Source organism: Leucoraja erinacea, chromosome 20 (genome assembly GCF_028641065.1).
Source record: "Leucoraja erinacea ecotype New England chromosome 20, Leri_hhj_1, whole genome shotgun sequence".
Lineage (NCBI taxonomy): Eukaryota > Metazoa > Chordata > Chondrichthyes > Rajiformes > Rajidae > Leucoraja > Leucoraja erinaceus.
In genome coordinates, this window is record NC_073396.1 from 11645363 (window position 1) to 11672606 (window position 27244).

The 27244-nt window shown below is 43.3% G+C and overlaps 1 protein-coding gene across 1 annotated transcript in view; it reads left to right on the forward strand.

The window, feature by feature from the left end:
* Positions 1-25473, forward strand: part of LOC129706787 (3-phosphoinositide-dependent protein kinase 1-like) — an 84555-nt gene extending 59082 nt beyond the window's left edge. The window contains exons 3-14 of the mRNA XM_055651272.1: positions 3945-3987; positions 9700-9837; positions 10038-10182; positions 13510-13607; positions 13981-14056; positions 15381-15449; positions 16988-17084; positions 17570-17743; positions 19333-19550; positions 19930-19987; positions 22671-22823; positions 24307-25473. Coding sequence (XP_055507247.1) covers positions 3945-3987; positions 9700-9837; positions 10038-10182; positions 13510-13607; positions 13981-14056; positions 15381-15449; positions 16988-17084; positions 17570-17743; positions 19333-19550; positions 19930-19987; positions 22671-22823; positions 24307-24420 — 1383 coding nt within the window. The 3' untranslated portion in view covers positions 24421-25473. The remainder of the gene's footprint in view (positions 1-3944; positions 3988-9699; positions 9838-10037; positions 10183-13509; positions 13608-13980; positions 14057-15380; positions 15450-16987; positions 17085-17569; positions 17744-19332; positions 19551-19929; positions 19988-22670; positions 22824-24306) is intronic.
* Positions 25474-27244: the final 1771 nt, after the last annotated feature.

Consider the following 27244-nt stretch of genomic DNA (forward strand, 5'->3'; position numbering starts at 1 on the left):
TGTATTTGTAACTTTCTATGCATCCTTGATAAATGCAACTACAAAATATTCTGAAAGATTCCAGCCGAGCCCACTGCCTCCATTAGAAAACAGATTTTTTTCAAACAGATAAGATGTGGAAAGCTTGTGTTCAGAGGGACCTTGGTTTTCTTGTACACATACAGATTCAGCAAACAATCGCGAAGGCAAATGTTGGCCTTTATTGAAAGAAGATTACTAGAAGAGATATCTGGCTCCATCTATATAGAGTTTGATGAGGTTGCATCTCGAATATTGTGTACAAGTTTGGTTTCCCCACCTTAGTACAAACATGCTTGAGCTAGAAGAATTGCAGTGAAAGTTAACCAGATAAAAGTAATCTACTTGCTCTCTAAGTTAATTTAGCTTTCCCTTTTCATACCCAGTTTTATCTGCTTAAAGAAGCTCTAGGTTTAATTTTATTCCAGCTGCAAGTCTTCTTGATTTCTTCTTTTTTCTTCACCCTTGGTATTCAGACCAACATAGTTATCTCCTCCAAAAGTACCAGAGCCAATTACCAGATGATTTGTGTTATATTTAGTACCACGTTACTGTGTTTGATGTGTAGTTGTTCATCCACACAGCTGATGAGACTTTAATAATCCATCAAGATGATCAATATTGCTGCTTAACTTTGGCTTCTTTCCATGGGGTGCACTTGGCCAGAATTATGTAATCTATTCTGACCTTTTGAAATTTTGGCTATAAATTTCAGTCTCATTCGTTTCAACATTTTGCTTGTTTGTTTCTCCCTGGAGATGTCCTGGACTTGAGAAAATCCATGGCAGTCCAAACAATGAGGTATCTTCGAAGATGGACACAAAATGCTGGAGTAACTCAGCAGGACAGGCAGCATCTCTGGAGAGAAGGAATGGGTGACGTTTCGGGTCTCACAGGCTCACAGCGCACCACCACCTGCAGGTTCCCCTCCAAATCCTGACCGGGTAATTCTGACGAAGGGTCTCGACCCGAAACGTCACCCATTCCTTCTCTCCAGAGATGCTGCCTGTCCCGCTGAGTTACTCCAGCATTTTGTGTCAATCTTTGATTTAAACCAGCATCTGCAGTTCTTTCCTACACACAGATGAGGTATCTTCTGCAGCTGGTAACACTTGTTTGACTGGGTAGATTTAGACCCAATGCTTGAAGGAGCCCTTGCTTCAATTTTTAAAGTGCTATTGATCAATCAGTTAGAAACATAGAAACTAGGTGCAGGAGTAGGCCATTCGGCCCTTCGAGCCTGCACCGCCATTCAATATGATCATGGCTGATCATCCAACTCGGTATCCCGTACCTGCCTTCTCTCCATACCCCCTGATCCCCTTAGCCACAAGGGCCACATCTAACTCCCTCTTAAATATAGCCAATGAACTGGCCTCAACTACCCTCTGTGGCAGAGAGTTCCAGAGATTCACCACTCTCTGTGTGAAAAAAGTTCTTCTCATCTCGGTTTTAAAGGATTTCCCCCTTATCCTTAAGCTGTGACCCCTTGTCCTGGACTTCCCTAACATCGGGAACAATCTTCCTGCATCTAGCCTGTCCAACCCCTTAAAAATTTTGTAAGTTTCTATAAGATCCCCTCTCAATCTCCTAAATTCTAGAGAGTATAAACCAAGTCTATCCAGTCTTTCTTCATAGTTATTGTGGGAATGGGCAGGCAGGCAGCTTCCTGATGACATTCAAGCCCATGGTGAGGTGATTCAAACTAGATTTGTTCTTTCCTGCAACAAACTTTAGCAATGTTCCTTTATCATAGATTCGTACAGTCAGGTAATGCCTGAGCCCTTACAGGAAATAGAAAGTAAATCAAATTGCAGATGCTGGAATCTGAAACAGAAATTGTAAATGCTGCAGAAATTCAACATGGGGAAATTAAAATTAGTTAACGTTTTGGGTCAGGGACCCTCGGAACTGGAGGAAAAAATAGAAGCAGGAGTAGGTTCTCTCAGAAAAAATGTCTATGCACCTCAGCTTTAGAAGACCGGCCCCTTATTTTGCATCAGTATTTCTTTTGTGACTCACAAGCGAAAGCATCCCAACCTTTACTCTGTTGGGTCTTGGATATGTGAATAAGGTCATCCCCTACACTTCTAAACTTCCTGGACGAGAGGATGGATTGCGGATGAACATCTCAGCCCCCCCCCACCGCCCCTTGCCTGCTTCTGAGTAAAGAAAATAGTTCCCGATTAGTTCCCTAAACTTTGTCTCTCTATCCACAAATGTTGCTTCTCTGGTTGGTCAAGCATTTTTATTTTTGTTGAGAGGAAGTGAGTGTTGTACTGCTGTTGGGATTTGAGTAAAGGGGCTGTCCCACTGCGGCGACCTAATCCGCGAGTTCGGGCGAGTTTGCCCCCGACTCATACTCGCAGCATGGTCGACACGAGGTCCTAGGAGGTCTTTGTAACTCTCCTTCTTGCTCGAGAGTAGTCCCCGCGTACTCGAGGCCTCAGCTAGGTCGCGACGTTTTTTTCAACATGCTGAAAAATGCTCGCAAGTAAAAAAAAAAAGGTCGCCATGGAAAAAAATCGATACTTTTTTTACTCGTGGGTTTAGTTGAAGTCGGTCGTAGTAGGTAGTCGAAGGTAGTTGTAGATAGTCTTCAACATAGTCGAAGGGAGATCGAAGGAGGTTGTCTTCACTCTCCACTATTCAGTGCCCAATTTCCTCGAAGCTAGTCTTCAACATAGTCGAAGGAGGTCTTCTACATAGTCGAAGGAGGTCTTCAACATGACTCTTCTAAACTCGCCAATTAGGTGGCCGCAGTGGGACAGCCCCATTACCTAAGTTTCTTGTTTATCCTGCTGCAATTATTATTATTCTCAAAAACAAGATCACTTTTTTTAAAGACCATCAATGCTTCTTTTGACATACAAAGCATTCTAAGCTTCAGGCTAAAGGAGTGAACAATGATACATTTGGAATTATTATGGGATTTTTCGTTGCCTCTAAACAAATCAGTGAATATCATCTGCATACAATGGGCTTTGGCTCGAACCCATGAATCATGCATTGCCTTTTACCTTCATTCTAGAACTTCAGTAACTTCAATCCCTTCCAAAGCAGCATTGTTTCAGAAGTTTTAATCGCTTCCTGTAGCACATTAGAATTACATGCGTCTAGTGAGAATATTTAGTGTGAGTGCTATTCATAGAATTTAGCAGCGCGTTTCAGTTAAAGGTTTTTTTCACGGATTCAAATGGTTACAAAAGGAAGCTAGATAACTTTTCTTCACTGCAGATCAAAATAGACATGCAAGCGCCTGCTCGCTTATCAACAACTGATGTGTCCCTGAATGCTTCAAGTGAGGGCGTTTACCTTGAGGTTTTAACGCTTAATAATAGAAATATAAAAACAAGGTTATGATAGCTAAGGGAAGTCCCAGCTATGACAGATAGTGTTTCAGCTCAGGGATTTAACTGAGGGGACTTTTAAAAGTAAAGAGAAGTGACCACAAGGACTGAGGATGGATCAATGATTGGGGGCACCGTGGACATCAGTCAGTGACCATGAACCCTAATGGTGGATAATTCACCCCAGGCATTGAGGGCAGATCAATAATCTTGGTTACTTGAAGAAGGTCGGGAACCCCAAGCACACGAGATGGGTTAGGGACAAGTTCAGTTCACCTTCTCCTAGCTAACAATGGTCTATTCTACATTTTCCTTGATCTGTGTCTCTTTTGATCTCTTCCACTTCCTTATCTCTGTAACCCTCTCCCCTGATGCTTAGTCTGAAGAATGGCCTTGACCTGAAACGTCACCCGTTCCTTCTATCCAGAGATATTGTCTATCCCGCTGAGTTATTCCAGAATTTTGTGTCTATCTTAGGTGTAAAGAAGCATCTGCTGTTCCTTCCTAGACTTGAAGTTGTATGTGATTGTATTGCCCAGAGGAGATTTCTGTAACTGACTGTTTGTTTCTGTGCAGGTTGTGTTGGCTCGTGAACAATCAACTGGTAAAGAATATGCTAGTAAGTAACAGCTACAGTGCCCTCCAAAGACCCATCATTTATTTATTTGCCCCTGTACTCCACAATTTGAGATTTATAATCGAACAATTCATATGTGGTTAAAGTGCACATTGTCAGATTTAATAAAGGCCATTTTTATACATTTTGGTTTCATCGTGTAAAAATTACAGCAGTGTTTATACATAGTCCCCCCCCCCATTTCAGGGTACCATGATGTTTGGGACACAGCGACGTCGTGTAAATGAAAGTAGTCATGTTTAGTATTTTGTTGCATATCCCCTGCTTGCAATGACTGCTTGAAGTCTGCGATTCATGGGGACGATCAGCCATGATCACAATGAATGGCGGTGCTGGCTCGAAGGGCCGAATGGCCTCCTCCTGCACCTATTTTCTATATTTCAAGAATTGACCATTTTTTAGCTTTGAAAAACTTCTTTGTTGCTTTAGCAGTATGTTTGGGATCATTGTCTTGCTGTAGAATGAACCACCAGCCATTGAGATTTGAAGCATTTATTTGAACGAGCAGATAGGATGTGTCTATACACTTCAGAATTCACTATGCTACTACCATCAGCAGTTGTACCACAATCAGTTGTCTCTTTTATGTACTTCTTGGCAAACTGTAACCTGGCAACCCTATTTTTGCGGCTAACCAGTGGTTTGCATCTTGCAGTGTAGCCTCTGTATTTCTGTTCATGAAGTCTTCTGCGGACAGTGGTCATTGACAAATCCACACTTGACTCCTGAAGGGTGTTTCTGATCTGTCGGACAGGCGTTTGGGGATTTTTCTTTATTATAGAGAGAATTCTTCTGTCATGAGCTGTGGAGGTCTTCCTTGGCCTGCCTGTCCCTTTGCGATTAGTAAGCTCACCAGAGTGAGAATAAAGAGTGCTCTCTTTATTCTTATCATTGAAACATAGAAAATAGGTGCAGGAGTAGGCCATTCGGCCCTTCGAGCCTGCACCGCCATTCTATGATCATGGCTGATCATCTAACTCAGTATCCTGTACCTGTCTTCTCTCCATACCCCCGATCCCTTTAGCCACAAGGGCCACATCTAACTCCCTCTTAAATATAGCCAATGAACTGGCCTCAACTACCTTCTGCGGGATAGAATTCCAGAGATTCACCTTGTTCTGGACTCCCCCAACATCGGGAACAATCTTCCTGCATCTAGCCTGTCCAACCCCTTAAGAATTTTGTAAGTTTCTATAAGATCCCCCCTCAATCTTCTAAATTCTAGCGAGTACAAACCGAGTCTATCCAGTCTTTCTTCATATGAAAGTCCTGACATCCCAGGAATCAGTTTGGTGAACCTTCTCTGTACTCCCTCTATGGCAATAATGTCTTTCCTCAGATTAGGAGACCAAAACTGTACGCAATACTCCAGGTGTGGTCTCACCAAGACCCTGTACAACTGCAGTAGAACCTCCCTGCTCTTATACTCAAATCCTTTTGCTATGAATGCTACCATACCATTTGCCTTCTTCACTGCCTGCTGCACCTGCATGCCTACTTTTAATGACTGGTGTACCATGACACCCAGGTCTCGTTGCATCTCCCCCTTTCCTAATCGGCCACCATTCAGATAATAATCTACTTTCCTGTTTTTGCCACCAAATGATGTTCCAAACAGTTGAATTTGGTAAGCCGAATGTCTCTTACAGTTTTATTCTTGTTTCTCAGTCTCATAATGGCTTTTTTGACTTTCATTGGCACAACTTTGGTCCTCATGTTGATAAACAGCAATAAAAGTTTCCAAACGTAATGGAAAGACTGGTTTTCTATTGCAACTCTCAAATTGTGGAGTGCAGAGGCAAATAAATAAATGATGGATCTTTGTCCCAAACATTATGGAGGGCACTGTGATGGACTCTCTTTCCAGTGCACTGGATAGATTTGGGCTGTCAATTCCACAGTGGCTCACACTTAGTTTTCCTGACATGACCAGAAACAACTATATTAGCTTTCGAATTCAGATCCTGTACAGGCTTTGGAAACTCCCATGGAAGTGGTTTGAGTTCATTGTTTTGTGCAACACGGGATGCTGGGATTTGGGTTTTATCACACTTCTGAGATCTGAATCCTGGAATGACTCTTTTCCTCTGGCCAAAATCACCTAATCCACAACACCACTATGTCAAACTCTGGGACAAACAAGCAATAATTGGGAAAGGCAGTGCTGGCCACATTTGTCAGCCTCACAATGGATTTCTGTGTTAACTGCGTTGGGCAGCACAGTGGCGCAGTGGTAGAGTTGCTGCTTTACAGCACCAGAGACCCGGGTTCGATCCTGACTACGGGTGCTTGTCTGTATGGAGTTTCTACATTTCCCCCATGACCTGTGAGTTTCTTCCCACACTACAAAGACGTACAGGTTTCTAGGTTAATTGACTTGGAATAATTGTAAATTGTCCCAAGTGTGCAGAATAGTGTGTGGGGATCGCTCGTCGGCGCGGACTCAGAGGGCCTGTTTTTGCGCTGTATCTCTAAACTAAACTAAACTAAACTAAACAGTAAGGCAAGTGCTGAGAGTGTAAATCTCAAACTTTTAATTTGATTTTGCTTCGTGGTCCATTTTGAATCAAAAACTGTGAGCAGATGTTAATGATTTCCTGTTTTTATTGCCAAGTTGATTGGAAACCTGTTCCATTTCCCCCAACCTCTTGTGATACTAAACCCAAGAGACCAATTGGAAATAACATGTCACCGATGAGTCAGCCTGTTATCTGACAACTGGCCTCAGGGTCACAACTAATATCTTATGAACTGTTAACAGTGAGATTATTCAATGAGCCATTCCTTCAACTGCACATCAAGACCCTAGCAAATGTAAGGCTGAACCTTAATTTCATGCTTTCATATTGTATCTAATTGAATCTGAGTTGATGGCTAATTATGTCAAACTGTGTGAAGACTTTTCACAGTGAAAGAGAGGGTCGGTGAGAGAGATGTGTTGGACATTCTGTTTGTGTACTTCCAAAGACTTTTGACAAAAATGTCAGGCAATGGACATCATGATTGAAGGCCATGGGAAAATAAGGGCATGCATGCTGCTTAGCAAATTGGATAAATAACAGAAAATAGAGAGTAATAATGAAAGGTGTATTTTAGACTGGGGGGGAAAGTGTACACTGGAATTCCCCGACAGCCGGTAAGAGGACTAATGGTGTCCTTAATAAATATTAATGCCTTGCACTTGGGTAAATGTTTGAATCTCAAAACCTGGAGGCATGGTGAGGACATGAAAGAGATATAGAAAGATTGGTGAAATAGGCAGATGGATGACTGGTGAAATTCAGTGTTGAGTAGACAATATAAACTAGATACCAAGCTTCGAAAAGTGGCGCAAGGAAAGAGACATATGGAAGGATGTGTGCATTGAAAGTCGATGGGCAGTTTGCAAAAGCCATTAATAAAAAATAAAAAACATGAATCTTGGGCTTCATAAATAGTGGTAAAGCGAATAAGAACCAAAGAAGTGATGATGAACCTTTGTAAAAGACTATTTTGGCCATAACTGGCATATTGTGTATTTCAGGGCACCACTCTATAGGAAGGATATAAGGGTTTCAGAAAAGGTGTAGAGGTGACTTAGTGAAATTATTTCATAGATGAGGGGCTTTAGTATTATAGATAGATGGACAAACTGGGGGTTGTTCTCATTGGAAAGGTGAGGGAATTTGATGGAAGCATTTAAAATCGTGAAGAGCATAGGCAGAGTAAATGGAATCTCTCATTGGCGGAAGGTTCAAGAATAAGGTGCATAAAATAGAGGTGTATAAAGAGCCAGAAATTACTTGGGGAAAGTTGTCTTTGCACAGCAAGAGGTTCCAGAACAGAATGTACTGCCAGGGATAGTTTGCAACAGCAGGGATGGTTATGGAAGCAGATTTAATAGTTCAGAAGGGAGCTGGATAAGTATCTAAAAGGAAAATAGTTTGGGGGCAGCGTGGGAGGGAACTAAGCGAGTAGGGCTGTTTTGTTCATAGATTGATGTGTTGATTAAATGTCACCACAAAGATTAAGATGCAGAGGAAACCAGCAACTCAGTAGACCAAAAAAGACCCATCGCCATTGTTGTACAATTCATGTATGAATTAAATAGCCCATAAAGCCACATTATGTGCTCTAACCAATCTGGGATTAGCTCCAATATTGGCTTTAGATCACTAAAACTAGCTGCTTGCATCTAGATTAGTTTAGATGAGTTTAGTTTAGAGATGCAGCGCGGAAACGGGCCCTTTGACCCACCGAGTCCACACCGACCAGCGATCACCGCACATTAACAATATCCTACACACGCTAGGGACAATTTACAATTACACCAAGCCAATCAACCTGCAAACCTGTACGTCTGTGGCGTGTGGGTGGAAACCGAAGATCTCGGAGAAAACCCACGGGGTCCCAGGGAGAAGATACAAACTCCGTACAGACAAGTACCCATCGTCAGGATCGAACCAGAGTCTCCGACGCAGTAAGGCAACAACTCTTCTGCTGTGCCGCAGTACCTCTGGAACATTGACTATCTCTGCCTGACTTGCCTTTGTCCTAAGTACATGCATGATTCCCATTTCTGCTCCCATTTAAGGGATGACTTTTAATATTAAAGCATTTAGTCAGAGAGTCATACAGCACGTAAGCAGGTCCTTCGACCCAGCTTGCCCATGCTGACCAAGGTGTCCCATCTACACTAGTCTCACCTGGCTGCATTTGGCCTATATACCTCTAAACCTTTCCTATCCATGTACTTGGCCAAATGCCTTTTAAATGTTGTTATAGTTTCTGCCTCAACTACCTCCTCCATCAGCTCCTTCCAAGTACCCACCACCCTCTGTGTGAATTTTTTTTTAAATTGTTGATAGTCTCGTACACTCTAATCTTTCCAGTCACGGTGAGGGGTTAACGGAATGAATGAGATCATGAACAGATCTGGAATCAAATGCCAAGCTTATTTATCTGTGCTTCTCCAATTTTAGCACAACGATCATTCCAGATTTGATTGCTGCCCTTTTGATGGCCATGATTTTAGCTGGTAGAGCCTAATCTGTAGAGCCGAATCCTTCACAACATCTTTCCATTTCTCTAACCTCTCCAACGCCATCCTTAAAACCAAGACTATGTCCATCTTCCCAAATATCTCATTTGTGTTTTGGTGTTAGATATTCAGCTTCTAGGGATATTTTAGAACATTTATTATAAATAAGATTGTTGTTCTTGACATGGCGTTGGATCTGGTCTGCAGAGTTGGGGTTAGAAACATAGAAATTAGGTGCAGGAGTAGGCCATTCGGCCCTTCGAGCCTGCACCTCCATTCAATATGATCATGGCTGATCATCCAACTCAGTATCCCGTACCTGCCTTCTCTCCATACCCTCTGATCCCCTTAGCCACAAGGGCCACATCTAACTCCCTCTTAAATATAGCCAATGAACTGGCCTCAACTACCCTCTGTGGCAGAGAGTTCCAGAGATTCACCACTTCCAGTACTTTCCTCTGTACATCAATCCTTGTGGTGAATATGTGCATGGCTTAAGCCTGGATTGAACTCTGACCAAGTAACTTCCCACTGCTTCCCATCTGGGAGTATATGAAGACTCTATTGTTCTTTGCAGCCGACGACAGCATCGGGCAATTTAAGTTTTTTCTAATTAACACAGGCACAAAACATGAAGTCAGCAGCTTCAGTTAACTAATTACTTTATCTTGCAGCAAAAATTCTGGAAAAACGTCATATCATTAAGGAGAACAAGGTACCATACGTGACCAGAGAGAGGGATATCATGTCTCGGCTGGATCACCCCTTCTTCGTAAAGCTTTACTTCACGTTTCAGGATGAGGAGAAGCTCTGTATCCTTCGTTTTTAATGAATGTTAGACTCTTTTGCCTTGAAAGTACAAAGGAACCATGTTTGTCTTGAAGATAATTGGCACTTGTCAGAAGAACAGTCTTCAGACTTTTTTAATTATCGAAAAATGTTATGTCAAGAATTGTAATTCAATCTTTACAGTCTGAGCATTTAATGATTTGATTCCTGAACTTTCATGCAGATTTTGGCCTTAGTTACGCTAAAAATGGAGAGCTACTTAAATACATTCGTAAGCAGGGTTCTTTTGATGAGAACTGCACACGATTTTATTCTGCTGAAATTGTGTCGGCGCTAGAGTACTTGCATGAGATCGGGATTATACATAGGTAAGGACTTTTATTACTTTTTTGTGATCAAAAAGCAATTATTTTCCCTGTTTCTATGACGTGTTACTTGCTTCAGCAGCATAAATTGAGCAGTAGACCTGGTGTCTCTTGATCAAGGGAAGACATTACTCGCCTTGGTAGTATGATTGAATCTGGTCACCAGCTAGGCACTGATGGAGAATGCAAATTCATTGGTCAGTATTTTGAACACACGTGTTGCGGTGTAATGTCAAACCTGTACAAGATGTTGGTAAAGCTGCATCTGGAGCATTTTGTACGGTTCCCGTTGCCCTGCCGTAGGATGGATGCTATTAAACTGGTAAGGATGCAAAAAGTTCAATGAAGATGTTACTAAGTCAGGAGGGTTTGAATTATAAGGAGAAGGCGGATAGGCAGGGTCTTTTACCTCAGGAGGCTGAGGGGTGACCTTAGAGATTTATAAAATCATGAGGAGTGCACATAAGTCATAGTCTTTTCCCAGGGGTAAGTGAATTCAAAACTGAGGACATTGGTTTAAGGTGACTGGAAAGATTTTAAATGATCCTGAGGGACAAACTTTACATAAAGAAGATGGTGCGTACGTGGAACAAGCTGCCAGAGGTAGCTGGGATGGGTATAATTACGACATTTAAAAAACACTTGGGCAGGTACATGGATAGGAAAGTTTAGGCCATGAGCAAGCAAGTGGGACTAGCTGGCTTGGGTAACTTGAACAGCATAGATGTGTTGAGCGATAGGCCAGTCTCCAGTCTGTGAAGCTCTATAACTTCATTACCCTCTGTGTGAAGGTGGTAATACCAGTCCAACCCTTCTCACCCCCCTGCCCCCCTAAATATAGGTATTGTAAAGGCCCGTTTGTGACTCTGTCCCTTGTGTTTTAGGTGATGAGTTCTGAAACCATATATATATATATATATATTTAGTTAAAAATAAAATGTCCATGAGAAATTTGGACTGTATATACACAAGGTATGTAGAAAGAGTTAGTCAAGGCATTTATTTGATCAGAAGAGTGACCAATTCCAATCTAAGCAAAGATAAATAGTAGGCTGGCTATGATTCAATAGAGATGGTACACAAATAGCAAATTAAAATACTAGCTATGAGCTCCCTGCATTCCCTATGTCATAGAAACATAGAAAATAGAAAATAGCTGCAGGAGTAGGCCATTCGGCCCTTCGAGCCTGCACCCCGATTCAATATGATCATGGCCGATCATCCAACTCGGTATCCTGTACCTGCCTTCTCTCCATACCCCCTGATCCCTTTAGCCACAAGGGCCACATCTAACTCCCTCTTTAATATAGCCAATGAACTGGTCTTAACTACCTTTTGTGGCAGAGAGTTTATGACATCTGACAAAGAGAGGAAAATTGAACCAGATACTGAAAATCTGGATGAAAGGGAAGGAATGTTAGAAACAATGAGGAAACAGGAAAGAGTCACCAGGAACGAGGGAATGAGTGAAGTAGTTCATTATTACGGGGGAAATTAACAACTAAAGCATGGGAGAAATTAAATCTGATTGAGCATAACGAGAGAGTGAAGGTAATAAATATAGATATGTCAAATCTCTGCTGGTGAAGGTAGGAATGCAGGAAAGTTGGGGAGGGCTACATACTTGAATTCCTGTTCTTCAGTTCAAAGGCAACATGTTGGATGTTGGAAATCTGAGATAACAGGAAGCGCTGGAAATACTCAGCAGACCTGGTCGTCTCTGTGAAGAGAAACATGCTTTAGATCTGTGACCCTTTGGCTGGAAAGTGTTGGAACTAAATTAGATGCTAAGCTGAAGACGGGGAGAAATGGTTAGAAAGATGTAAAGAGAGTGAGCAGCAGTGTGCCAAAAAGATGTGGGTTTAGAGGTGCAAGTAGTACCAGCAGACAGTTTATTACTGGCCAGGAAAGTGGAACAATGGTTATCTGAAATTGTTTAAGAAGGAACTAGATGCTGGAAAATCGAAGGTACACAAAAAAGCTGGAGAAACTCAGCGGGTTGTCTGAAATTGTTGAACTTGCATAAAAACTGAGATGAAAATCTTCAACTTTTGGTGAGACATATTTCCAGGGTCATCAACAGATAAAGGACCGTTCCTTGAATTTTCACTGTCTTCATTGGCATAGTGCACAAGGCCAAAGTCAGAGGTCAGATTGGGATTATGAACTAAAATGAGAGGAGATCACAGTTGACAGGTAAATTTGTGGTTTGTCAAATCACCTCTATAGCATTTACAAACTGGATTGTCTGTTTGTTGTTACACCTTTGGGCTCCTTTCCAAATATGAAAACTTTGTGAGCCATCTTCAGTACCATTGAGAGGTACTGTATTTGCCTTTTAAATGGTATGTTACAGCAGAGCCCATTGGCAACTTCCAGTCCCACAGTGTGTCCAATGAATAGGGAAGTTATCCCTATTGCTTTGGACAGTAGTCATCCTCTCCAGGTCATTAAAGAGGAAACTGTCTAGTTGGTCTGGTTTGGATGTTCCCTCAATGTATTTAAAATATATGGTGTTTCAAAACTAATATGTGAATGGTCTAATCTTTATGTAGTATAGTCAAATGCCAACTAAAGGTGGTGAATTTGTTTTCTGATATGACACATGCGTGAACTTTTCAGTGGGATTGGTTGCTCGGCCTGCTTGAAGGCTCCATTGTCGGTGGGCACTAGGATTCCCTGTCAAAGCCGATGGAACATTGGAACTAGACAAGTACAGATAAAAACCTTTGTTTTGTATGCTATACAACCAAATCAGATAATACCATCATAAATACAACCAAGCTAAACTTGAGTACAATAGGTAAAGAGATACAAAGCACAGAATATATTTCTCAGCATTGTAATGCACCAATTCCAGAGGCAAAGTCCAATGAGGTAGAGGAGAATCTGTCAGTACCATAGCTTATGGAAAGACCCCCCGGAAGCCGGATAACTGAGGAGAAGATGATGTTCCTGAGTCTGGCGATGTGTCTTCTGCCCGACGGGAGCGTAGAGAAGAAGGAATGATCAGGACGGGATAGGTTTTTGATTATGTTGGCTGCATTCCCTAGGGAGAAAGATAACGATCTTTGGGCTGCTTTCTACAGCGTTGGAGGTGCAATTGACATTTTGCTCCCCACTACAAAGCCCAACAGGTTGTAGACCTTAAGAGAGAAGTATAAATTGGTTTGAGGCAAATCTACAGAGCATGGAGAGCAGGATGAGAAGCAGTGGTGATATAGTGGGTGGGTTTGATCAGTGTTGTGGCAGCATTTATATCTTTGCCGGCTGTTAAAGTTAAGCAGAGGTTGGTTTATTGTTGGTTATTTAACATTTTAATAATTACAGGGACCTTAAACCAGAGAACATTTTACTGAGCGAGGATATGCACATACGGATTACAGACTTTGGAACAGCAAAAGTATTATCTTCAGATAATAAGAAAGGTGCAGACATTTTTCATTCATATTCCTCAACCATTAACAGTGGGGGGGGGGAAATAAATATATATACAAATAATAATAAGCAGTGTGTTATTACTGTGGTATGTGTTAACCTTTGTTTGACATTAGAATTAAGCAGATGGATTGAAACTATTACTACAGATAATTGATAGGGTGCTCAAAGTACAAACCTAGAATGGTATTTTGACAGTGTCATGTACACTTGTAATATCTCTGCCCACGCACATGGCTGTTGAAGTTAATGCAATTTTGCCGGTTCTGGACTTGAATTTAAAACATTGGAGGGAAAGGGTACAGGGAGGGATGGGTGAGTTTTCTGCGTGTTTCACAATGTGCACTGGTTTTGGTATTGCAGTACGAGCAAATTCCTTTGTGGGGACAGCGCAGTACGTTTCACCAGAGCTTTTGACAGATAAATCTGCTTGCAAAAGGTGAGTAGGTACCTCTTTTGCAGATCAATGCTAAGGCATCTATTGCCCATACGTAATTTGTGATATTTCTTACGCCACCCATACCCCCACCCTCCACCCCAATATCCAGAATCTTAAATGGCGTTGATTTTATTCCTGGGCTGCAGGTTGTCATCGGCTATTCGTAATGCATGTAAAATTTGCGAGGCATCTGAGCCCAAATCAGCGACAGAATGTGGTTTAAAAACCTATCATACATTTTTTTTAATATTATTGATATTCCCTGCCAATGGCATTTGTTCCATTCACTTGGACTAACACTGTGGTATGGGTTTCATAGACTCTGATTGGAATACAGGTTCTTCAGACACTATTTGGGATTTGGGATCCAAATCTCTATACAGTTAGGGTATAGGCCCTGAAGCACAGGGCCCACTAACCCTGGCCTTGGCTATAGAAACTGTGCAGAACATTGAGTCTGGATGGGTTATAGAGGATTTACCTTTCATTGGATTATAACATTACAGCTACTAACTTTCATTGGAGCATGGGTTATACAGACTTCACTTAAATTCTGGATCACAAACAGTGAAGCTCAGCTGGGTCAGTTATCTTGGGGGTAGTTGGAGTATATTGTTTCTCGTACTGACTGTCAATTTGGTGCTGTTACCTATGTATAGGTAATAACTCCAGTCCGTTTTACCTTCCTCTTTCCCTCTTGTCCAAAGTGCAGACCTTAACTTAAGCTTCCTGTAGTTAGCGTAGAAAATAATTGTTTCTAATGGTTTCAACTTTAATGAATGTGGAATGGAACCTCCCTGCGACACCAGCACTCATGATAGATCAGATACACTGGTGGTGTTTAGAACTAAGAGAAGCTGGAGGCTGGACTTGGCCTTCAGTCCTGCTCCTTGTTTGACCACAGACTGATGAGGTGAAGGTCAGAACCTGTTGTGAGTAGAATTCCAGGATGATTCCGCTTTTCTGGAATCACACCAGGCTGCCACCTTGAGTTTATTCACAGGGCTCTTCCCTTGGGCTGTTTCGTCGGGTTATTAAAGTGCACGTGTGCCAAAATTATATTAACATGTGTTCTCCCGTTCCCTTTCCGAAGCTGCTTCCGTGTAGTCTTGCTCCTAACTCCATCTCATTTGGTTATTTTGTTATTGTACTTTTAAACTTTGTTGTACTACTTTGGGTTGTGCCACAATCTGGCGCCATTCTTTCATCGTATTTATTGTTACCGTATGTATATCACTTACTCTGTGACCATGTGAACAAGGAATTTTATTGGACTCGCGTATGTGACAATAAACTAAACTAATCTGAATCTCATCCTCGGCAGCTCTGACCTCTGGGCTCTTGGCTGCATCATATACCAATTGGTAGCTGGATTGCCACCTTTCAGAGCAGGGTAAGTTCATGACATAGTATGTTATAATGCCAGAATTGCCACAGCACCTCATTTTGGTAGTTTGGTGCTGTGCGTTTAATCTTGTCCACACCCCCCCCCTCCTCTGATAACGTAGTACAGAGCATTGTTACATTGCTCGCTAGTACACACAAAATGGTTTGGCCTAATGTTGTGGTACAGCATGTGGAACTATTTGCAAATAACTGTTTAATTGAAAGCTGATTTCTTAATGTGACTGACTGAAAATTTTCCAGCCAAGCAAAAAAAAAAACCCTTCTAAACTTTTGAAGCTGTGTGTTCATGAATTAGTCAGTGTTGTGAAAGTTTCCTGAATTAAAGCTTATTAATTGCAGTAATTTGTAAACTTGTGTTGCCTGGTGAGGTGGAGTGGTTGCAGCCAGCTTATTCAAACAGTGCACTTGTTCTAACCCAGTGCAAATCTCATTACCATTTAAGAAGCAATCAAGGATTTAGGAATTGCCTGTTGGGACCATTTAATAACTTATTCTGTGCTAAAGTACATTGGTAATATGGTGGTGTGTGTGTGGGGAGGAACTGCACATTCTGGTTTACACCGAAGATAGATACACAAAATGTGGGAGTAATTCAGCAGGTTAGGCACCATCTCTGGAGAAAAAGAATAGGTGATGTTTCGGGTAGAAACGCTTCTTTAGACCAAGAGTCAGGGGAGAGGGAAACTGGAGGTATGAAAAAGTACAAAGAACAAATGAATGATAGGTATATGAAAAGAACAAATCAAAGCCAGCAACGATGATCAAGGAAAGGTGGAGCCCACAATGGTCCATTGTTGGCTGTGGAATAGGTGATAACGAGTAGATACAAACAGTGCAACTAAGGAGATCCACAGTGAATCTAGTAGGATAAGTAGGGTGGCAGAGGGACAGAGATATTTATGGTAAGATGGAAAGCAGCTATCCATCCTGTTTGAACAGGAATTATGAGTATCTTCTATGTTTATTCAGCTTGTCGCTGCCACAGGTAGCAGGGCTTGTTGATAAGTGAACCGAAGAAGTTTCCTAACATGAGTTGAGGTCATTTGTTCCTTTTCTGTTGCTTGTTGTGATTGACTGACTTGGCATTGACTGGGGTTCAATTCAGGAACACCCTGATGGATCGGGTGTTTGTTGGTGCTGCATGTGAGTCTGATCCTGGCTTCACCAGTTAGCAGGGGTTAATGCTTCATGACATCTCCACGTACACTTATCAAAGATGGTCTTTGATGATCCCCATCGTACTCAGTCAGTCAGTGAAGCCGCAATGGTCACATCTTCTGGCATGATCTTATAGCCAGCTAAGCCAACTCAATTGTGGATTGATCTATGGCGAGGCTTTGTGCTCTGTCCTTAGCCTCTTTATACCTGCTCATTGTATTATATGGTGAACTTCTGAGGTCCCCTTCAGGGGTGAAGCCTTGCCCACCTAATGGGGGCTTTCATGAGCAAAGCATATATATTTTTTAATGTTTCTAGTTTTGTTGGTGCTTAGTGATGTTTGTTGCATATTTTTTCCCTTCACAGGAACGAATATCTAATTTTCCAAAAAATAATTAAATTGGAATATGATTTCCCGGAAAAGTTTTTCCCAAAAGCAAAAGATTTAGTACAGAAGCTTCTGGTGAGTAATTTCACATCTTTCTTCTTCCTGATGTTCAACTTATGCGATTGACTAAATTACTAACTGCAACTAGCTATACTTCAGCTTTTTTGCTGAACACTCATTCTCAGATAGTGTCACATAAAAATAAAGTGCCTTTGCTTTGCATTCGATCATTGTGCCCTGCTTTTGAGTTTATTAACATAATCTAGGCCAACATTTCCGAGCTTTACCGGAGGAACGCTGCAATCCTGCAGGCATTGCCTGTCAGGTGTGATCTAAAGACCATTAACCTGTTTGTAGAAGTTTAAGATTTTGTAAGATTCACTCTGAACGGAACAGCTGGCTGTTTATCCGATTGCTGGTAATAGGCTGTGGCTGGTAAATTTGTTCACCGCTGAGTGAACTACATTATGGCATCACATGAAAAGTTTAATTGATTGGACACCAGGATGTTTTCATGAGCGGCCTTGTCTTTAATAATTATTCTCCCCATTACCTTCAAGGTGTCTGAACACACAAAGCGCCTTGGCTGTGAAGAGATGGGGGGTTATGGACACCTTAAAGCCCATCCGTTCTTTGAACCTATAGTTTGGGAAAACCTGCACCTTCAGACACCCCCGAAACTCACCGCTTATCTCCCAGCAATGTCTGAGGATGAAGAAGAGTGCTATGGCAATGTGAGTATAAATACCCTATTCCAAAAACGTATGCTTTCATTGTTTGTTCAAGCTTCTGACACTTCTATTGAATAAATCTTGGTAGTCTTAGGGCGGCACGGTGGCGTAGCGGTAGAGTTGCTGCCTTACAGCGCCAGAAACCCGGGTTCCATCCCGATTACGGGTGCTGACTGTACGGAGTTTATACGTTCTCCCTGCGGCCACGTGGATTTTCTCTGAGATCTTCAGTTTCCTCCCACGCTCAAAAAAACGTATAGGTTTGTGGGCTAATGGGCTTGGTATAAATGTAAAATTGTCCCTATAGGACAGTGAGCTGGTCGGATAGTGAGGATAATGAGCTGGGCGGTGCGGACTCTGTGGGCCGAAGGGCCTGTTTCCGCGCTGCATCTCTCAACTTACTAAACATCAGCTTACAATTAAACAGCAGGATCCTACATCCGTGTGCATATGGTACTGGCTCTTGATGTTCTTTGCCGCCCTCTAGTGTGCATGGGCTTGAATATCAGATACAATGAATATTGTGGGATGGGAGTTTTCTCCAGCAGCAACTCTGGATGTGTCCTCTGCTTTCCTGCCCTGTGATATCTTTATTAAATGACCCTGATCTTTTCGTCCATGTGTCTATACTCTAATTTTGCCCTAATATGTTTTGCCTTTTCACTCCTTTCCTTTCCAGAATCTCCTATGAATCTTTTGTGATCATGGTTATGCACAGGAAGGAAATTATAGTTGAGCAGAATTTACCCTCATTTAGCACCTTAAAACATGTCAATGTCGCTTTTCTGCAGCCATGCGCCACCTACATTTCACATGCTCCAGTCTCACTTCAACTACAATTGAAGTTGTAGAGTTATACAGCATGGAAACAGACCTTTCTCCCCAACTTGTCCATGCTGGCAAGATGCTCATCTACATTAGTCCCATTTGCCTACATTTAAGCCATATCCTATTGAACCTTTCCTATTCATGAACCTGTCTAAATGTCTTTTTATTTTCGTCATTGTACTTGCTCTCATCATTTCCTCTTTGAGTTTGATCGATATACGGACCACCCCGTTGTGTCCCTCGGGTCCCTAGTACATCTTTCCACTCTCACCGTAAGCCGATGTTCTCTAGTTCTTGATTCCCCAACCCTGGGAACAACCCTAGGGTGTTTCACCGTATCCATACCCCTTATGATTTTATACTCTCTATAGATGCTCCAAGGGATAAAGTCCTGACCGGCATAATCTCTTTCTATAACTCAGTCTCTCGAGTCCTGGCAATATTTTTGTAAATGGTTGATGTGCTCTTCACAGCTTTATGGCATCTTTCTTTTAACTGAGTAAACAAAACTGAACACAAAACTACCAAGTGTAGCAATCCCACCTTTATCTAATTGCACCTTTATGTCTTTACCTACTTTGTTTCATTATTCTTTGGTCAACTCCTCTGCTTTATATTATTTTATCCTTCTTGAAGCGTGTTCTCTGTCAGACTGATAAATCATTCTTCTTGGTGAACTATGTTGTTGGTGTAAGAGTATCTGGGCATGCAGGTTACTGACAATGTCCTGTTTTGTTCTGCCCCCCCCTGGTGTCTGCCTGCAGTATGATGACCTCCTCAGCCAGTTTGGCTGCATGCAAGTGGCTCCCTCTGGCTCATTGCACTCGCTGTCTTCCCCTGAGCCCAGCCCACCCCAGAGGTTATGCAGTAACATCGAGCAATATGTCCATGATCTTAACGACACTTCATTCGAGTTGGATCTTCAGTTTACAGACGAAGACAAGCGCCTTCTGCTTGAAAAACAAGCCAACAGAAATCCCTGGTAAGTTGATGAAGTTTGTAGTCAGTTAACCCTTTCCTTTGTAGCAGCCACCTTCATAGCAACTCATCCTGACACTTCGTCTGAAGTGCCCTTGTCCTTATCTTTCCTCCCCCTCTCTAAATTAAGATGGTCAGATTCACCATTTATGGTTTATAACTCATCGCATTGTTAATCACTGTTAATCATGTTAGAGTGCATATTGCGCCATTGTCCTGTCCTCGGCTGGATAAATTGGGATTGTGCATCGAGTGGCTGCCAGTGACTGCCAGCCCTCCTTTCCCCACTCCAAGTTTGCAAAATACTGTTGACTAACTACCTGTTGCCTTTCTCCCGCGAAGCTCCAACATGCTGCCAGTGACATTGGCCTTTTGTTTTTCAGGCACCAATTTGTAGAAAATAATTTAATCCTGAAGATGGGTCCAGTTGACAAGAGGAAGGTACGGAGTCGTTTTCAGTCTCGCGGTTTATACTGTCTGGAATCAAGATTTGAGGAATGGGAGGAAAATCTGTCCCATGGCGACAGGAAGATGATTTAATTAGCGAAAGGGAAACTCCTGTGATTTATGTTCAATTCGATGTCAACTGGGCACAGCTGGTAGTGCTGCTACATCACAATGCCAGGGTCCCGGGTTTAGTCCTGACCTTGGGTGGTGTCTGTGTGCCGTTTGCGCGCTCTCCTTGTGACCGACTGCAAAGGGGCACCTTCAGGTGCTCCGCTTTCCCCCCACATCTCAAAGACATGGGGGCTTGCAGGTTAATTGACCCTCTGTAAATTGCCCATTGTATGTAGGGAATGGGATGTAAAGGTGGGATAACATAGGAAGTGCATGCAAAAGTGGGATAACATATAACTTGTGCTGATGGATAATCAATGGTCACTGTGAATTTGCTGAGCTGAGGGGTTTGTTTCTATGCTGAAACTCCATCTAAACTCTTCTGCAATATATGTAGTTGGGTTGTACCTTTGTGAATCAGAAAGTTACTATTCAGGAAGCTCCGCTGTGGTCCACTCTGCTGCTGGGTGAGTGTTTGTGTTCCTGTCCAGGGAGCACAACTCCCCACAGCAATGTAACTTAGTAAAGAGAGTTCAGGGAGGTGACTGAGGGCCACCACCTCAACTGATCATCCCTTTGCCTTCACTGAAGCTGTTTGTCCACTGGGATTTGCAGCAGTTTTTTTCAGGTGACTGAATAAAGTGAGCCTGATTTCCACCCCCCCCCCCCCCCCCCCCCCCCCCCCCCCCCCCCCCCCCGCTCACCCCCCCCTTGGTTACTCACTTGGTTACTGCATGGTTTAATGTGTGTCAGGCCCGTTCATTTTCTGGCCTGTACCACTTTTACTCATCGTAAACTCAATAGCAGTTTAGGGCAGCACAGATGCGTTGCCGTGTAGTTGCTACTTGAACGCGCCAGAGACATGGTTGAATTCTGATTCGGGTGCTTGCCTGCACGGAGTTTGTACATTCTCCCTGTGACCACATGGGTATCCCGGTTCCGGTTTCCTCCCACACTCCAAAGACGTACCAGTTTGTAGGTTAATTGGCTTTGGTAAGTTGTAACATTGTCAACTTTGCTAGTTGTAAAGTGTACGGGGTGATCGCTGGTCAGCTCGGCCTCAGTGGGACAAGGGGCCTGTTTCCGCGCTGTATGCCTAAGGTTTAAAAGTCTAAAGCAGTTTTGTTTCTGTAATAGAAACATAGAAAATAGTTGCAGGGGTAGGCCATTCGGCCCTTCGAATCAGCACCACCATTCAATATGATCATGGCTGATCATCCAAAATCAGTACCCCATTTCTGCTTTTTCCCCATATCCCTTGATTCCGTTAGCCCTAAGAGCTAAATCTCTCTCTTGAAAACATCCAGTGAATTGGCCTCCACTGCCTTCTGTGGCAGAGAATTCCACAGGCCCAACTATCTGGGTGAACAAGATGTTCCTCATCTCAATCCTAAAAGGCCTACCTTTTTATTCTTAAACTGTGACCCCCTGGTTCTGGACTCGCCCAATGTGGGGAACATGTTTCCTGCATCTAGCCTGTCTAATCCCTTAAGAATGCTATATGTTTCTATAAGATTCCCTCTCATCCTTCTAAATTCCAGTAAATACAAGCCCAGTCGACATTCTTTCATCATATGTCAGTCCCGCCATCCTGGGAATTAACCTGGTGCACCTACGCTGCACTCCCTCAATAGCAATAATAGCAATTTTGTACGTTTTTATAAGATCCCCCCTCAATCTCCTAAATTCTAGCGAGAACAAACCGAGTCTATCCAGTCTTTCCTCATATGAAAGTCCTGACATCCCAGGCATCAGTCTGGTGAACCTTCTCTGCACTCCCTCTATGGCAATAATGTCCTTCCTCAGATTTGGAGACCAAAACTGTACGCAATACTCCAGATGTGGTCTCACCAAGACCCTGTACAACTGCAGTAGAACCTCCCTGCTCTTATACTCAAATCCTTTTGCTATGAATGCTAACATACCATTTGCTTTCTTCACTGCCTGCTGCACCTGAATTCCTACTTTCAATGACTGGTGTACCATGACACCCGGGTCTCGTTGCATCTCCCCTTTTCCTAATCAGCCACCATTCAGATAATAGTCTACTTTCCTGTCTTTGCCACAAAAGTGGATAACCTCACATTTATCCACATTATACTGCATCTGCCATGCATTTGCCCACTCACCCAACCTGTCCAAGTCACCTTGCAGCCTCCTAGCATCCTCCTCACAGCTAACGCTGCCCCCCAGCTTCGTGTCATCCGCAAACTTGGAGATGTTGCATTCAATTCCCTCATCCAGATCATTAATATATATTGTAAATAGCTAGGGTCCCAGCACTGAGTCGAAACGTTGCCTTTTTCCTTCGCTCCATAGATGCTGCTGCACCCGCTGAGTTTCTCCAGCTTTTTTGTGTACCAATGTATTTTAATACCTGTTTTGTGTTGGTTGTGATGAAGAAGGGTGTAAAGGTAGCTCTTTCTGTGTCCGCAGTACAGTGTGGGCAATGGGTTAGTAATTTGCTAGAGTCGCCACAGTCTTGCTGTACCGCACCCAGTCCATCTCTATGCAGGAGAAACCATTCTCGAGTCTGGCCTGTAGATTTCATGTGTGATTTTTGCAGGGCCTGTTTGCCCGGCGTCGGCAGCTGTTGCTCACCGAAGGCCCTCACCTCTATTACGTGGATCCTGTCAACAAGATTCTGAAAGGGGAGATTCCATGGTCACTGGAGCTGCGTCCAGAAGCCAAGAACTTCAAAACGTTTTTTGTTCATACTGTAAGTCCGTTATGGGATGGTTGGATACTTGCCCGTAGCATCTGGCTTTGTAACAATGTTTGTACTAAAGTCTTGTGTTTCACAAGGGATAGGGGCCAGGGTTTCCTGCAGAAAAACAAATGCACAAACACCACCAAGGTCCCTGGCAATGGCACCGAGGTTGTAATGAGGCACCGAGGTTGTAATGATGCACCGTGCTCATTCCCTCCATGGATATTACAACTTTTATGCATGTTTCAGCTTGCATATAAATTCAGGTTACAGGGGCAGAATGGGGCCATTCGGCCCATCAAGTGTACTCCGCCATTCAATCTTGGCTGATCCATCTTCCCTCCTCAACCCCATTCTCCCCATAATGCCGGACACCCGTACTAATCAAGAATCTGTCAATCTCCTCTTTTAAAAGTATCCATTGACTTGGCCTCCACCGCTGTCTGTGGCAATGAATTCCACAGATTCACCACCCTCTGACTAAAGTAATTCCTTCTCATCCCTTTTGTTCGTTTTGTTCTGAGGCTATTGCCTCTGGTGCTGGACTCTCCCTCCGGTGGAAACATTCTTTCCACATCCACTCTATCCAGGCCTTTTACCATTCCGTAAGGTTCAATGAGGCCTCCCCCCCATCCTTCCAAACTCCAGCGAGTACAGGCCCAGTACCGTCAAACACTCATAGAAACATAGAAATTAGGTGCAGGAGTAGGCCATTCGGCCCTTTGAGCCTGCACCGCCATTCAATATGACCATGGCTGATCATCCAACTCAGTATCCCGTACCTGCCTTCTCTCCATAACCCCTGATCTCCTTAGCCACAAGGGCCACATCTAACTCCCTCTTAAATATAGCCAATGAACTGGCCTCAACTACCCTTTGTGGCAGAGAGTTCCAGAGATTCACCACTCTCTGTGTGAAAAAAGTTATTCTCATCTCGGTTTTAAAGGATTTCCCCCTTATCCTTAAGCTGTGACCCCTTGTCCAGGACTTCCCCAACATCGGGAACAATCTTCCTGCATCTAGCCTGTCCAACCCCTTAAGAATTTTGTAAGTTTCTATAAGATCCCCTCTCAATCTCCTAAATTCTAGAGAGTATAAAGCAAGTCTATCCAGTCTTTCTTCATAAGACAGTCCTGACATCCCAGGAATCAGTCTGGTGAACCTTCTCTGCACTCCCTCTATGGCAATAATGTCCTTCCTCAGATTTGGAGACCAGAACTGTACGCAATACTCCAGGTGTGGTCTCATCACATGCTAAACCAAGCATTCCTGGGATCTTTCTCGTAAACATCCTCTGGACCCTCTCAACGCCAAACAATAGGACCTTGATCAAGTGTCAGTACATCCATTGTAGATCTCGGGTGGTTGTTCCCTGTCTGTCGCCATTAAAGAGCGTCTGTCTTTATTACGGCGGGTGTCAGTCAGTGGGACGATGAGGTTATTGCAGCATCAATTCCATTTTTGTTAATTTTGCAAATGATTGTTTTTGCAGCCTAACCGGACATATTACTTAATGGACCCCAGTGGAAATGCCCACAAATGGTGCAAAAAGATCCAGGAAGTGTGGCGGAGGCAGTACCAGAACCAGCAGAATACTAGCATCTAGCAGAGTACAACTCAAATGTATGGAGAAGCTTCCTCTCAACGTTGTCAGAGCTCTGGAGTTGAGCACTGTAACACAGCAATGAAAGCCTCCCTATTCCCCTCTCTCTTCCCTCCCCTCCCCCTCCCCCCGCGCCTCTCTTTAAAAAAAAAACACAGCCTGTGGCATCCAGAAAATAAAATTGCTGTATTTGTGTGTGTTGGGGTTAGGGGGGTGCCTGCATCTCTCCCATCTCTTTTCCAAGTAAATGTAAATGGGATTGCGGGTAGCTTTGCCTGCTCTCTGTGCTGCAGGCTTATCATATCACAAATAGAAGACCCTTTGCCTATCTCCGTGTAATGTCTGCTCTCGTTCCAGCTTCCAGATTTTAGATGAACGCACATTTATAAACCGCTTCATAGGCAGATGGCAAATCAATCTATGTATTCCCCTAAACCCTCATTCCAGTTCCATGTAGCCCTCTGTCAACCCGGGGTCCCACCTTATTATCTTTTTGTTTGTTTGACTTTATTTAAGAGCTGTGTGATTTCCACTTATACTCTTGCTTTCATCTGGCCTCTGACACCTGCTGATTCGCTTCCTCTCAAGGCAAAGGTATATAGTGGTATTGAGGAATTAGTGTGCGTAGAAACACATTCAAACACACAAGGAAACCCCTTATTTATGCGCTGACTTATTCTGAGTGAAACTGGTATTAATGGAATTTGTAGAGCCCTTTCTCACCTCTCTTCACGGGTGATCAAGATATGTTCTCGAAACAGAAGATGAAGTTTTGTCATTAATTGACCTGTCCATATCGAGCCAGTCTGTGTGGTGAGATAAGAGTTCTGTACATGGTAGTTTTATGTAATTACCCCTTCTGGTTCAGTTCTACAGGAGGCTGCTGTTAAGTTGTTGCTCTTCACCAAAAGGATTGGTCTTGGGCAGTCGCTGCATTTTGCTTGGCTGAAGATATTAATCTGAACGAGCTGGAATCGTCACTGTGCGAGACACTGAATTAACGCCTGCTTAAGCCAGCAAGTTACGTTGCTCCTCTCCTCTCCCCGCCCCCCCTCCCCCCCCCCCCCCCCTTTTCCCTTAAATTGATTGAAATGTTTTGAACCATTTCAGTGATAGTGCAGTATTTGCTAACTACTCTGTGCTAGATTTCACTCATCAAGTCAGACTTGTGTGCGCCTGCAAGTGATATGTGCAGCCAGATGCTCACCTTGCAAGTTGCATTGTTTAATTTGCCGTTGTGATTCCTGTGGCATCATCGTACACGTGCCCAGGGTCTGTCTTTAGTCACTGGTCTTAGTCATTGTTTTCTGGCCATGGGGACAGGCTGCGAAAGCAGCAGGGATTGAGGTACTTGGCTATGCTCAGTCCTGCACTCGTACATGTGACTGGATCTCAAGGTGTCCAGTCTGCTGTCATGTAACTTCTGTAAATTTTCTGTATATATCTATATATATATATATATATATTATATAAATGTGTGCGTGCGCCTGTGTGTTTGCAGGGGAGAGATAAAATTGCACCTGGTACTGCAGCAAGATACTTTGAGGACTCTCCTCGTGTGTTCATACAAATTAACGTTGGTGAGGAGAAATATGTACAAAGCAATGGAAGTCATACCCCGCAATCCTCCCGATATTTTGCCAGTGAGCGACTGAGCCATATCATGCCACAGGTCCCTGGCTCAATTGCTTCTTTGCATTAAGGTGGCAGAGGGGTGCACAATTGGTCAGAGCAGTTGTGGCTCCCTCACTCTGCGTTTCCACGGGATACACGCCTGCGTTTCATCCCCATCGTGTGATCTCCGCGGGATAAGTGTTGGGGCCTTGACAGGTTCTGGTGCTGAGAATGCCCATTTAGAGGAAGGGAGGAGAGAGTACTTGCTGTCCTTGTAACTACTCTTCATCATGCTCGGTGTTCTTGGAGAACAGGGAGATCTAACATTGCTGAACTGCAATGGCAGGTTGTTTTATGTGTCATGGGGCAATGCAAATCTAGAGGTTTGAAGACTTCCCCAAACTACGTGGTAATCTGTATTTAAGATATCTGTGACATACTAACGCACCGCACGCACCGTAGACAGTCACAGAAACCCAGATGCAAAAGTGACTTTAAAATGTGATCTTTGGAATACATGCGGCACAATTCTCCAGATGCTCTTTGACGTGTTAGTGTGTTTTGTTTATATTTTGCTCCTCAAAGTTACAACCTTTGACCGACATGGATTGATCAATCTGGGTCTGTAACGCAGGACCGAGCAGGGATGCTGTCCTGCGGGATTTGAGTCCAGGCTGGTGTCTGTTGCCGGCTTGCCTTCAACAGGGCTCGTGCTGCAGCATCTGATTCTCGTGGTTCGTAAAGGAGCTGGCTGACTGGTGTAATCGGAAATAGCCTAGGGCCAACCTCACAGTGATTCCATCAAATGAGGAATAATGACCCATCTATGGGCTACCACCACTGCCTGACAACCACCCTTTATCACCATCTGTCACATTCTCCTTTTCACCCCAGCACAGAAGTCAAAATCATTGAGCACTGACCAGGTAGAACCCAGGATCTAATACTGCGCTTGTCCTGATGAAGGGGCGATTTATGTTTTCTCCTACAGCGTCCATGCTTTCTGTCTGGCTTTCTCATACCCCTGCCCCATGAGCTCCTCCTACCCACTTCTGTCCAGGTTGAAGAACCAAATTTTGTTAGACCTTGAACACGCAAGCAGATCAGGTGTTAACCAGGTTTTACTTTTGTACTTTGTTCTTGGAGCTGATTACTGTTAAACCCCCAAAAGCTTTTGGAGGAGTAACCAACCCTTCACACCTTGCGTTACCAG